The sequence below is a fragment of the Leiobunum rupestre genome, chromosome 8, assembly GCF_980474605.1.
Source record: "Leiobunum rupestre chromosome 8, qqLeiRupe1.1.hap1, whole genome shotgun sequence".
NCBI classification, from domain to species: domain Eukaryota; kingdom Metazoa; phylum Arthropoda; class Arachnida; order Opiliones; family Sclerosomatidae; genus Leiobunum; species Leiobunum rupestre.
In genome coordinates, this window is record NC_143391.1 from 45,583,384 (window position 1) to 45,598,299 (window position 14,916).

Genomic DNA, 14,916 nt, shown 5'->3' on the forward strand with positions numbered 1-14,916 from the left:
GCCTTATTTCTCACACTGGTAAGGAATATTTATTTACGGAAACACTGCTAAGCAGTACTTCCAGTATCTTGATTTTTGGTTTCTCAACTTTCTCTTAAAGCTAAGCACGGCCAACTTTGATCTCTCGCGCTACAGCGGCCATCTCATTCGTTGACGTTTCTGCGTGTTTCTGTGTTAACCTATGAGCAAAAGATGTGTATGACGGGAGCGGATTATTATTTTTAGAATAGTTTTACATTGAAGACAATATAAAAACCGAGCGTGGCGCTGAACTCCTACACGTTATAGTACAGTTTATAGGGGGAAAATCCTTGCTCGCGGAATTTCGACGAATGTGTTGGCCGCTGAAGCGCGAACAGCGCGTGATCAAAGTTGGCCGTGGACTAAGTAAGAACGAACAGCACGTGGATTAAATACCTAACGTGACTAACGTCTAAATAATATTATTTTTGAAGTTCTGCACTGCATAACGCGGAGTGAGTTTCTTCATTGAATTGCTAAAATTAATTTTTATTTTTAAATTTAAATTACTTTTGTAGGTGCAAGAACTGAAGTAAGTAATGTCAGAATCCGAAATGAAGCCAACCCCCGAAGGCCCTTTATTTAAAGATTTACAGGCTGATGAAACTGAATCAGAAATTACTTCTATTGAAAGTCTGTGTATGCGGTGTGGTGAAAATGTAAGTATAATTTAGAACTCCATTATTTATTTGAAGATGCACCTGAAAATAGCAACTGTCAAAAAGGTTTGTTAAAGTCAAATGATACATGTGATAACATCTTGCACGCTTAGCTGTTGCTTGTTTATCGTATCTTTCAGATTTGAAAATCGAATGGTGCTTGGCTTAATATGTTCCAAATATATCATTTTCTGTATCTATAATTTCCATTTATGATTGTATACTTTTTATTCAGGGAATCACAAGAATACTTCTTACTAAAATTCCATTTTACAAAGAAGTTGTGCTGATGTCTTTTTCTTGTCCTCACTGTAATTGGGAAAACAATGAATTACAACAAGCTGCCGAGATACAGGAAGAAGGTGTTAAATACCAACTGGTCACTACAAGTCTGAAAGTATGATATCTAATAAGTGTGTTATATTTAATATGGAGAAAGTTTGTGCCAATTTAGTTCTTGATTAGGTAAGATACTTCAGAGATCTATGATCAAATTAACAAGTTGGCAAGCCAAAATATACCTCTCCTCGGAAGAATTGTCCCTAGTGGTATTAATTTCTCGAGATAACCCTTAAAGATATATCTCCGCAATTTAGAGTTATTTGTTAAAAATATTAACCCATTTCTATCCCGCCCGGTATAAAATTTTAATTATAATTAAAATAATTGAGACGAAACGACCAATTTTAATTTATTCAGAATATCATAAGTTAAGTAGTTACAACAGTAAGTTAGACGTACTATAACAATGCACAATTGAATTAAACCCTTTTACAGAACAAGTTTATCAGTTAAAGATAATACGAAGCAAATTTTAATTAAATATCTACAGAGGCTTTTTGGAATTACTCGCTTACGAAATACTTGCCGCATCTTTAACGCTCATTTTATTTCAACACTCGCCCTTGATGAAGATACCGTAGATATCGGGTGGTGGACGACTCGTTCACTTCCTGTTGACGTTGTGACGCATACCACATGAAAAAGACCAATGCCGTCCAATTTCCAATATCATATAATGACTCGCACACCCAAGAAATCATTGACTGCGTTAGAAATCGTAGATATCCAAATATCCACACCAAATGTATTTACAAGAAGCAAAAACCTTACCATCAACAAAGCACAGAGAGCCACTTGACTAACCGCCAGCTTTTAAAGCAATTAACGTTAAATTATCTCCTTTGAATTAACAGAACTATATATAGGTCGTTAAGAAAGTGGACCACCCACAGGGTCTACCCTTTAACCCTCTAATCTCGGCTGACTGCGCTAAAACAAGATTTAACCTTTAAAAAATACCAGATTAGGCCTTCATAAATTCATTAATAAAAAAAGACTTTATTACCTATTATGCTTACGATGCCTGTCTTAATTTCAGTGAATCTAAGCAGCTATCGGTGGTTCTGTGGTAGAGCGCTCGACTGCCAAGCCGAATGGTCTGGGTTCGAAACCTGGGTGGCGCATTTGTTTTTAATCAATAGAGAAACGCTAAATTAGAATTTCTTCGATGCAATAATTTCAATTTCAATTCTATTTCAATTAAACCAAAATTTCGTACTCTATTAAATACGCTTCCGATAAAGCTGAAGGTCTAATTTTCAATAAGGCGTAACAAGTGTCGGTGGTTCTGTGGTAGAACGTCCGCCTGTCAATCAGGAGGTTTCGGGTTCAAATCCCGCCCGATGCGATCGCAAATTGATACTAAGACGAATACCGTGTACAACTGGTGGAAACCCTGCCATTGGACGTTGAGAGGTAGCATTACACTCAGCACTCGGTCCGTCCCAAAGTCATTAAGAAGAAGTTGGAGAGAAAACGCCCATATAAACACAACAGACTCAACATGCACATCCATCAGAACACAAACACAACAAATTCAACACTCACAACCTACGCATAAACATTACAAAAACCGTAATACACCAAACCGTCACGACGGTGAGCGAAAAAACACCATCCAAACCAAACCGCAAATGCATCCGTTAACGCTCACCGTCACACGGTGGTTTTGCCAACCCTTTGAGAAACTGCGTACGCAGTGATTACACTTTGCACCGAAAATGCGAACGCGTTCGCAGTCCTGACAGACAGACACACCCACAGACACACCCACAGACCCACCCACAGACCCACCCACAGACCCACAGACAGACACGGTCGTTGTATAACCCCTCCTAGGGGACTTTGTCCCCTCGGAGAGGTAAAAACTATAAGTTATTGGTGGCATCATAAGTGGCTATATTTATTAGAAAAGAAGAATTAAACTCAGAATTCATTCTACATAGCCTTTTTTTAGGTTTGGAAAACAATCTGCTTATTCTAAAGATGTGAAAGCTAGATGACTTGGCTATTAGCCTAGCTGATTATTATTATTATTATTATTATTATTATTTCTTTTAGAAATAAATTAAAAATATAGATTATATCTTGCTTTTAACTTATGTAATTTAATTAATTAATTACGGACTCTATTGAAAACCCATGTTAACTGAATGGATGTTCCAATAAAAATCTATTATGATTATTACTATCCATTTAGAATGTAAAAACTAAATATGGAACCTGAAGTGTTATTAGGTTGGGTTCTGGCTCTGGTAAACCCAGTCCACTCTGGTTGTCCTTCAGTAGGATTGAATTTCCCACCAAACTGCTAAAACATACACCGTATTATGGCTGAAAAATTTTCAATTACACTGCCTAAGGATATTACCTTTTTTATAAATAACATCTTCCTGCTGTAATTGTTGTAGAAAATCAATGCAATGGTAAATTTAACCTGTACTAGTTTTTAAAAAATTCGCAGTAGCCTGTGAATGTACAATTATGTATCTGCATGGTGGAAAAATGCTACTTTTCATAAGCTATGAATACAGTAAATAATGGTAAATACCAACATGACCAATAATATCTTTACTGGCTGATATCAGAAGTAAATGAACGGAAGTTACTGGAATTGACCTGTAAACTGGAAGGCATTTTTCTTTTGGAAATTAGTTAAAACGAAGTTGATGTACAGTCCCATCTACTCCCACAATAAATCGCACTAGAGAATTGTGGGTACTATATTCCCTATGTAAAAGCTGTATATAATTTGTGATTTAAGCGTGCACTCTAAAAATTACGGGAAAAATTGTGAGCTGCGTTTTGAAATTAAGTAAAGAATGTATGTATTGAATGTAACTTAAGCCTAACAATGGGCAACATCAGTACGGTGCTTAGCTTTTTTCTCTGAGAGACGGTAGGTGGCGATAGTAAAACTTAGGCTAGATGGCCACTTAGCGCGTGATATTTTTAAGGATGCTTTATTATTTATTAGTAAGAGTTGGGTGGTTGATTTAGACCCAACCTAGCACTTCAACCAGAGGTCCACTGTGCAGCCCCAGCCTTTTAAACATGGAAAGACAAGTCTTCGAAACGAAGCTCAGGATTTGCTTCACCCAGGTGTTGGAAAGATCGCTTGTTTCCAGACTATGCATACCAAGATGCTCAAACTTTTGAGTCTCATACGAATCACAGACAAAAAGGACATGAGAGGAAGTTTCCTCCTCTGCAAGGCATGCTCTGCACATAGGACTCTCATTGATGCCAATCAGATGCTGATGTCTATTAACTAGCTGGCAGTGACCTAAAAGTAGACCCGTAACCACCCTGATACTACTCTTCGAGAGCGAGAGCAACTCAGTTGCTCTATTCATAGAAGGCCCAGGAATAAACTCCTTGGCCTGCCTCTGACCCTCTGTCTCAAGCCAAAGCCTGACCTGCCTCTCAGTCATAGCGCCATGCACATGGCTGCGAACCAGGCCATTGGGTATTGGAATAGCAGGTTCAGCACCTAAGAACCTAGCCTCCGCACCCTCCTTGGCCAGAGTGTCGGCCATCTCATTGCCATGATGCCCCTTATGACCAGGCACCCAATATAGTTGAACCCTATTATGGGTGCCCAGTTCCGAAAGGAGATCTAAACAGCTAAGAACGAGCTTAGAAGTAATACTAAACTGATAAAGAGCCTTAAGGGCAGACTGACTGTCCGAGAAAATCTGAATAGTCTTGCCCCGATACTACTTTTTAAGGCAGAAGTCTACACAGAAGCAGATGGCTGAAATCTCAGCCTGAAAAACCGTAGCAAAAACGCCAAGGCTCTCAAAGAAGCCAAACTTCTTAGTTTGACAATTAACTCCAGCACACACCCCTGAGTGAGTCTTGGAGCCATTCGTGAACCAAATAATTTCACCCTTGGTTCCAAAGATTGTCGCCAGACCAGTCTAGACGACTTGGAACGTAAACACTAAACTGCTTTTCAAAGTGTAACTTGGCGACAGCTATGTTGTCAGAACCCATCAATAAGATCGGTAAATGACCAGAATATTGCCGAAACAATTTGGTGTGGTTGCACTCCGAATTTGCAGACCTCCACCAACCATTATGTAGTAACTGACAGAGCCTCCAAGGGCGAGCCCGGGCTCTGGGAAAACATTAATTTCGGGCCTCAATAGAGAAATAACTATTGGAGATAATTATACATTTTAGGGGAGAAGTATAGCTCGTTAGTTCCAAATCGGGCTGCCTGCCAATAGGCACTCATAATTGCAACCTCCTCTGTATAAAGATGGAGCGGTAGAATATTCAGAAGAAATACTTGGGGCTGTTCTCATAGCTCCTGTAATGCTGACACAGGCCAGCCTTTGCACAGTGGGTAGTTCACCCTGAACTGACTTGAGCACCACCCTCAGCCACCGCACCACTGCTGCATACGTCAGCATAGGCCTGATTATCATGGTATAGATCCAATACACAACCTTTGGGCTAAGACCCCAATCTCCAGAATAACATTTTAGCCTTCCTGATACTGAGATCAAGATGTGGCTTCCATAACAATAAAGAAGTCCTGTACCTTCCTTCAAGTGAAAGGAACCAGGCTCGTCTTGTCAGGACAGGATTGATGGTGAGGCCAACCTCCCTACACCAGCATTCCACAGAGATGAGAGCTTTTCTCATCATAGCTGAAATGGTTCCTGGGAAATTCCCAGTAATAATCATTGCGACATCGTCAGCATAACCAAGACGGGACAGCCAACCCTGTTTAGCCTCACCAAGAGTTCGTCCACAACAAGGCATCTCAGCAGGGATTAAAGAACACCCCCCTGACCTTGCTAACCCTCAGCGATTCGCCAAGCAAGGAGGCCGTCGCTTCCCGATCAGTCAACATAGAATCAATCCAAAGACACAACGTATCATTGATACCAAAACGTTTAGCAACCTTAAGAATGACAGCCTTAGACTTTATCAAAAGCCACCTCGATGTCCAGAAAAACAGCTAACTCTATTTCTTTGAACTCAATTGCACGTTCGAGGCAGTTAATTATTATCAGAGAGGGTTGTAACACTAAGAACCTCCTCTCTAATATATCTCTCAACTAATTTCTCCAAGACTTTAAGGAGAAATGAAGTTAGACTGATTGGTCTAAATGCCTTAGCCTCGAGATAACTGGTTTTACTGGGCTTAGGAATAAACCTTTGAATGCTTCCAGTAGCTCGGTATATGCCCAAGAGCGATACAGAAATTCTATTCCCTCCTGCAACAAGGTGGGTGAGATGTAAGGCTTAAATGACTTGATAGCCCACATAAGCTTGGAGTGAGTGACAACTTGTTTTGCCAAATCCCAATCAACCTTTTTAGTTATTTTGAACTGAAGAGGAAGATCAATAACCTCACTCCTGTATCTTGTAACAAAAGTTTTTGTATTAAAGGATGCTTTAAACTATGTTTCCATAAGGAAAACGTCTCCAACATGGCGAATATAGCTGTTGTATAATCAACTATCTTATGAAAATAAAAACATCCAATCTTAAAAGAAAGTTAATTTTATTATAATAAGTAACAGCCTGTCAACAGCATGACTCTAGAGCAACTCAAAAACAAGAATACAGTGTTGCCAAATAAGTGATTAGTGTCGTCATGCTAAATCAGTTCAGCTCAGATTTCTAGCTTCTATGGCAAAACTATTAAACATAGTCAATAATAGCGGTCTGATAACTTCGGTTCATTTACTTCTGCTAATATGGCAAAAATTGGGGTTTTTTTTAAATTACAAAACACTGTCATAAAATAAATTTCAGATTTGGGCTACTATAGTCAAATAATAAGTGTATATTCATCAAGCTTTGAGTATAGACGGATGCACACATAGCCTTCGCGGGGGCGAAATTTCGCTAGCAAATTGCGTCGTGTCGCATGACTTGAATAGAATGGAAGTCATGGCTCATGGGTGAAATCGCTTGCGAACCGTATGTGTTTGGGTCTTAAGAATGAACAATCGACAAGTGATAACACTGATAAATCACATTAACGTAAACTGCTAAGTGAGAATGAAGATGAGTCCAATTAAGTTTAGGCCCACAGGCTAGTGAGGTACTCTGCTACCGCTAAAATTACATTTTTTTGATTTTAAGACATTTTTAAGAAAAAACCTTTTAGTGTAAATTACTTATTAATTTTGTTTTTTTATATCATATTAATGCAATAATTTATTTGCCACTTTTTCCCATGGTCAAGGTGACATTTTGGTAACACTGCAGTAATAGAGGTATTAATCCCTTACCAAATAAGTTGGTTTTTAGTTGGTATTTAGTTGGTATTCACATTTAAGTTGATATTAAGTTGGTTTTAAGTGGTCAGCATATTTCAGTAAACTAGTTAAGTTGGTAATAAGTTGGTTTTAAGTTGGTGGGAAAATTCCTTTTTCTTTAAGTTGGTTTTTAGTGGTCAGAAAATGACATATTATTTGTAAGTTGGTTTCAAGTAGGTTTTAAGTTGGTATTTAGTTGGTTTTAAGTTGGTATTTGTCTCAAATACCAACTTAAAGTATTTCCTAGACCACTTATTTTTTGGTAAGGGAAGTTTGCCCTCCCTTAGAAAAAAGTACAAGTTTTAAAAGAATGACATAAGCAATATAAGAAAATGAGTAATATCGCTCTACAAGATAATATATATATCTGTATTATTGATATCTCTGACAAAATACAGGGGTATAAATGCATTACTGAAACCTCAAATATATCCTATTTTAAAATGCTTCTATTCCGATTTTGTAGGATTTATCCAGACAAGTTGTAAAGACAGAATGGGCAACATTAAAAATCCCTGATCTGGAATTTGAAATACCTGCCAGAACGCAAGATGGAGGTAATTGCATTTAAATACAAGGAATAAGATACTACCAAGCAAAATATTGAGATAGAAAATTTACTATTTGATTTGAAATATGAACACCTGGAGATACGCATCCAAACTACATTTTCTTCTTAACTAAGTTGAAAGTACCAGATTTTGTACCGTAGGCTAGAGTTTTTATTATTATTATTATTCAGGGGATGGGTGGTAGGGGCTAGCCCAAACAAGCACTTCGACCAGTGGTCCATTGTGCTACCCCAGTCATTAGACCTGTAAAAGCCCTGCCTCGGGAAACAAAGCCCAGGAATATGCTTCGCCGAGATGTTGGAAAGATCTCTCGTTTCTAACCTGTGCATACGAAGATGCTCAAGCCTTTAAGCTGCATAGTAATACTAAAGAGAGATGGATTATCTTTCTCTGCAAGGCTTGCCCTGCAATTAGGATTCCCAATGATGCTAATCAGATGTAGATGCCTGTTAAGCTGGCAATTACCTAGAAGCAGACCCATTACCAACATGATACTGCTCTTAGAGAGCTAGGCTAGATTTACTTTTAATCTACTTTTTGGAAAAATTTTTTATTGAATTCACGGGGAAAAGCATCTACGTGACTTCAGTGAAAGCTGGTACTATGTTATTATCTTTCTGGCCTTCGATGTAGCCTTTTCTTAATGGCATACTATTATAATTTATTGAGATAGCTAGATGTCAGTCCCATGAGTGGCTGGTTCAAGAATCTATAGTTATGTAAAATATGTGGGTAACACAAGCTAAATTGCTGATAACTCTTTTATTTATTAACTTAATTCCTTACACGTCAACTCTCTCTCTAAAATTCAAAACTCAACTGACTCTTAATTTTTTCAAAACCTCACTTCACGCGTTTTCAAATCATTCGAAATCACGCGCTATCCGATATTACATTCTCTTTATATTCATTTCTTATCATTTTAAACTAACACATTCCAAATATATTACATACCTCCCCCCAACCGAAATAAACACGTCCTCGTGTTTGGTTTTTTTTTTTATACATTTCAAAACACACAAAACAAATACCGATGCATTTCTTAAATTTTGTCAAAAGTTTTCTTCCTTTAATACGATGAATAGTTCATAGTGCATTCGGTTTCCTTATTTGAGAATTTTTAAGTCCATTTTCAAAATCGTTAGTTGTATTTTTCGTCGAATCATCGTTTAAACGTAGCATTTCTTCAATCTGTTGTGATGGACAACGCTAATCTTGTCATCGGAATCTCTCACGATCCTGTAATTAACGGGCCCGATGATTTCTTTAACTGTATAAGGTCCGACCCATGGTTTATGGAACTTGGCGCTTTGCCCAGGTGGACAATATGGATTGTAAAGCCAAACTCGATCTCCGGGTTGATAGGCAGTGAAATTGACGCGAGTGTCATATTGTTTCTTCTGATCGTTTTGTTTCTTTTTAATTCGAGTAGCGACAAACTCATGAACACGAGTCATTTCCTCTTCCATACTTCTCAAATACGTGGCTGGTGATTGTGGTCTATTCATTTCTACTTCAAGAAAGAGTTCTGGTGGAAGCTTCGCTTCTCGGCCTGTCGCCAATTTATACGGGGAGACTCCCGTCGAACTGTGAATGCTCCCTCTTAGAGACATCAATATATATGGTAGCCAATCTTCCCAGTCGTTGTGTTCCTTGGCGATGTACATGGTTATTTTTTCCTCCAAAGTTCGGTTTTGACGCTCTGATAATCCATCAGACTGAGGATGATAAGGCGACGTTCGGTTTCTTTGGATGCCCAGTTTTTCACAAAATTTTTTAAACATTTCAGAATCAAAGTTACTACCCTGATCTGTGATCATTATCAAAGGTATTCCCCATGACGCGACGTAGTGTAAGAGCGCTGTTATAATGGTTTCAGTTTTTTCGTCTGGAAGAGCGTAAGCTTCGGGCCACTTTGTGAAATAATCGGAGACGGTTAGAACGTACTTGTTTCCTTGTTTCGATGGTATAAGTGGTCCAATAACATCAACTCCGACCTTCTCAAACGCGCGGCCAACTTCGATATTTATCATGGGTGCCACCTGGTATTGATGGGGAGGTTTAGTTTGAGCACATGCTATGCATTCCCTACACCATTGAGTAATGTCTTCGCTCATCAGGGGCCACCAAAACTGTTTCTGAATGGCGTTTTGTGTCTTCTCTCTTCCGCGATGTCCAGAGTAGGGAGCGTCGTGAAATTCGTGTAAGAGGTTCGGAATTAAATTTTCTGGTACTACAATTTGGGAGTGGTTAGTGTCTCGCTTCCTTCTACGCATCAGTCCGTTTTCCTGGTATAAATCGGCAGAATTTCTCCACAGATATAAGAAGCGGCGATTTTCTTCTCCTTTCAACTCTTCAGGTGTTGGCTTCTCACCGGTTATCAATTTTGTAGTTAATTTACTGATGTCGGGATCATTTGTTTGTAGTGCCTGAAGTTCGCCGAGGGTAATTTTTGGTGCAAAGCAGAACGTAGCGTTGATCGTTTCAGAAAACGTTTGGTCTTTTTTTAAATTTTCGGGCAAACGCGATAAAGCGTCGACATTAGCGTGTTTCTTTCCACTTCGATAACGGACTTCATAATCGTATTCTTCCAATTTAAGAATCCAACGTGCGAACTTACCACGCGGTTCCTTCACGTTACGAAGCCAGACCAACGGGTTGTGGTCACTAATGATGACAAAATGACGTCCGAAAAGAAACGGGCGAAACTTTTCGATAGCATAAATTACAGCCAACATTTCTCTTTCGACCGTAGAATAATTTTTTTCACTTCTGTTCAGGGATCGACTTTCATAAGCGATAACTCTATCTTGTCCGTGTTGAATTTGTGACAGTATTCCACCAATTCCGCGACAGGAGGCGTCGGTTTCAACTCGAAACTCAGTTTGGAAATCTGGGTACGCTAAAATCGGTGGTGAAATTAATCGTTGTTTTAAAATGTCAAACGCTTCCTGGCATTCCATTGTCCATTTAAATCCATTTTTCGGTTTTAATAAATCGTTAAGTGGTGCGGCGATGTAAGCGAAATTTCTGACAAACTTTCGGTAGTACGACGAGAGACCGAGAAACGATTGTACATCTTTGGTTGATCGTGGAGTAGGCCAATCAGCCACCTTCGATGTATTTTTCAAGTTAGGTTTTATTCCTGAACCAGAGACGATATGTCCCAAATATTCGACTTCGGTCTTGCAGAAAAAGCACTTGCTTGGCTTAAGTTTAATACCGTTGGACTCGAAACGAAGGAAAACCTTTTCTAATCGTTCCAAATGTTCAGCAAAATTAGACGAGAACACTATGACGTCATCCAAATATATCAAACAAATCTCCCATTGAAGCCCGCGTAGAATACACTCCATAAGTCTTTGAAACGTGCTGGGGGCGTTCGAGAGTCCAAAGGGCATTTTATTAAACTCAAATAAACCTTTCGTTGTAACAAATGCCGTTTTTTCCTTATCTCTCGGATCCATTCCAATCTGCCAATATCCGGACGCCAGATCCAAAGTAGTAAAAATCGTAGCTCCCGAGAGAGAATCCAGTGTTTCACTTATTCGAGGTAAAGGGTATGCGTCTTTTTTCGTCACGTCGTTTAAAGAACGGTAATCCACGCAAAATCGCCATGAGTTATCTTTTTTCTTGACTAATATTACAGGCGCAGCCCAAGGACTGAAACTCGGTGATATTATTCCGTTTTCCAACATTACATTTAGTTGATTGTTAACAATCTCCTTCTGCGAATCTGGAACGCGATACTGTCGCTTTTTGATAGGTTGAGCTTCCCCCGTATTGATTTTATGTTGGACGTGTGTCACAAATCCCAGGTCATATTCGTTTTTCGAAAAAATATTGTCGTAACGACAGAGTAATTTCAGTAGGTCCTCTGTTTCTTGCGGCTGTAAACAAGTATTTTCCAGATTAAAATTGTCAAAATTAAAGGTTGTTGTTTGTATTTCTCGGGTGGGCAGCGGCAACGCAGCTTGAACCTCTCGCACTTCGTGTAAAGTTCCAATTACACAGTCTTTGTATATTTTGGCTGGCGCCGAGCCGGTATTCATTAGTCTGACGAATAATGAGTCCGTGGACGTATCGACAAGACTCCTTCCTAGGTCCAAGGTATTCGCTTGACGGAAACTTTCAATGGGTTCAATCACACCGCACGATGTTCCGAAGTTGCGTAATTGGAAGTTGGGGTTGTCCTTGACTATCATCCCTTTAACCACAATTTCATGATTTGCGGGAATTTCCACTTCCTCAGCTAACGCTATTCTACATATAACCGTATCAGCCGAATGCAAAGTTTTAATCAATGGAAGCACAACATCTCTGATTTGAAGTACCTTTCTCTCAAAATCGAGCTTGACTTCCAAAAAGTCGAGCAGGTCACATCCAATAACGCAATTATTTACAAGACCTTCGGCAATGTAGACGGGCCACGACTGTTTAATATTTCCGAAACCGTACTCTATTGTAACACTGCCCAAAACCTTTATTACTTCTCCCGTTACTGAATAGATTTTAGTTTCGCTTTCGTCGGTGCTAAGCTCAGAATTTATTCCAAGGTCAAAAGCCAAAGATGCTCTGATGATGCTAATAGAAGACCCACTGTCTATAAGACTAGAAACTGGTGTTCCGTTGACTTCCACCATCGAGTAATAGGTAATTCCAGAACGTCCTTTTACCTGCATTGCCTGGTTTGGACGTTTTGATTCGGTATTTTCTTGATTGCGATCGAAAAAACTTGAAGCTCCTCGACGATGCTCAATTGGGTCTCGAGTATTTACGCTACGATTTTCTCTAACGGTATCCTCCATTCGCCAGCGATAGTAACAATCTCTTTGGAGGTGACCTTTCTCTTGACAATAAAAACATGTGGGTCTTGAATCCAGGCTTTCCTGCTGAGACCAGCCGTAATTTGGTGCAGCGTAACGTTGCTGGTAGGGTCGGGAACTTCGGTTCCTCGGGGATCCATAACGCGAAAAATAGTACCCAGGTGCAGCGTTACGAGGCGCGTTGTAACGAGAGGGGTAGTATGGATTACCGTTGTAACTGGCGGAACTGTATTGAGGTGGGTTGTTCGGACGATACAAATCGTGAAGCGCGTTCGCCGGTTGATGATATCGTTCAAGGCGCAAGGCAGCGACTTCACTGGCAAGTTGAGAAACGGTAGCTTGCAAGGAGTTGAAATCTCTGTTTGTCGAAAACGTAGACGGATCATCCGGTAAATTTTCACCTACACCCTGAAGCGTCTCTGGTCGACGGTAACGTGGATCATTTCGCTTCATTTCTTGAAAAGCCTGCAGACGTTTTGCCACCGACAACGCCTCAGCGAGATCATTAGGGTTTGCTTGGTGTACCCCATCTTGTAGGTTAGATTGCAGACCGTATAGAAACTGTTCGAAAACCAAAATTTCATACGCGTTAGGGTTCAATCCAGGCATGGCTCTCTCAACGAGTCTTCGAAGGTCCTGACAGAAATCATCTAAATGCTCGTTCGGTTGCTGGAATCTGGCCCGGAATCCCATTACGTGTAGTCTTTGTCGTTCAGGTTGTAAAAAGGCATCCATCAAAGTTTGAACCAATAAGGCGTACATACTCTTCTGTTGCGGTGTTAAATTGTCGTAGATATTAAACGCTCGACCGTATAAGAACGTAGGTAAAGCTCTGCATTTCCTCGCGTCATCCCATTCATTCGCCGCTGCACATACTTCAAAATACTTCATCCATACTCCAAAATCTCCTTCTCCATTGTACTTTTCCGGGGCAGCGTTTACGTTCGGCAGATGTAAGGCGTGTGGTGGCTCAACTCGACGTGGCATTTTTTAACGGGGGGAAAAGTCGTATTTTTAAACTCACGAATAAATGAGGAATCCCACCGCTGCCACCAATGTAAAATATGTGGGTAACACAAGCTAAATTGCTGATAACTCTTTTATTTATTAACTTAATTCCTTACACGTCAACTCTCTCTCTAAAATTCAAAACTCAACTGACTCTTAATTTTTTCAAAACCTCACTTCACGCGTTTTCAAATCATTCGAAATCACGCGCTATCCGATATTACATTCTCTTTATATTCATTTCTTATCATTTTAAACTAACACATTCCAAATATATTACAGTTATATCTACAAGTTTATCAGTTAGACGAAATAATTATTGATCGGTTACTATGTCTGGAGTAGATTGAACGTCATTATTACCAAAAGTGACATAAGACCCAAAAGTGTGTCAACTCTACCTTTGCGCCCGTTAAAATATTTACTGAGAGCTAGTCTCACAATAGACTACATAACCTACTAGTTGGAATAGTACTAGTAACTGTATATTTAGTCTTTGGTCTGGCGCGATTTTCTCTCTTCGATTAACTCGCCCGTAGACATACGTTCTAAAACGCCTCACTCGGCAGCGCTGGAGTGGAGAAAATTTCAAATTTTGATGACATATTTTCAACTCCCTCTCCCACTCCCTCTTTTTACTTCGAGACAAGCTCCCATTAAACATTTTACCGTACTGACACACTTTTGGGTCTTATGTCGCTTTTGTTATTACCTAATAAAGTGCCTTTAACCAGGCAAAAGCTTGATTTTTTAAAATGTTGATGCTTTTAATCCAAGTAGTTTATTAAATTATCAAAAAAGAACCTTTGGCAAAACTTTATAACTTTCATATCTCATAGCATGCGCGCAGGGGGTCATTAGATGAAACAAAACTCAATGACGTGATCCATGTCCTGAAGGTCATTCAAAATTATCTTCTTCTTGTCCACTTTTTATTCAGTATTTTTGTACAAGTAGCTAATAAATTTTAATTAATTTCTAGAAATATTTTTACATTTCGAGAAATATTTTACATTTCAAGAAGTATTTTACATTTCAAGAAATATTTTTACATTTCGAGAAATATTTTATGGACATAGAATATTTTTCGACAAAACGCGAGAGAGAAAACAGCGCTCATACTTTCCAATTGAACGCGTCATAGAGTTGAGTGTGAACACTAATGGCGAACTCTGATGGCACTTGTACCGTTGATGTGGTT

The 14,916-nt window shown here is 39.3% G+C and overlaps 1 protein-coding gene across 1 annotated transcript in view; it reads left to right on the forward strand.

Moving 5' to 3' along the window:
- Positions 1 to 211: 211 nt before the first annotated feature.
- Zpr1 (zinc finger protein Zpr1) overlaps positions 212 to 14,916 on the forward strand; it is a 35,064-nt gene continuing 20,359 nt past the window's right edge. The window contains exons 1-4 of the mRNA XM_090155345.1: positions 212 to 476; positions 540 to 680; positions 916 to 1,077; positions 7,776 to 7,866. Of these exons, the coding sequence (XP_090011471.1) occupies positions 561 to 680; positions 916 to 1,077; positions 7,776 to 7,866 (373 nt within the window). The 5' untranslated portion in view covers positions 212 to 476; positions 540 to 560. The remainder of the gene's footprint in view (positions 477 to 539; positions 681 to 915; positions 1,078 to 7,775; positions 7,867 to 14,916) is intronic.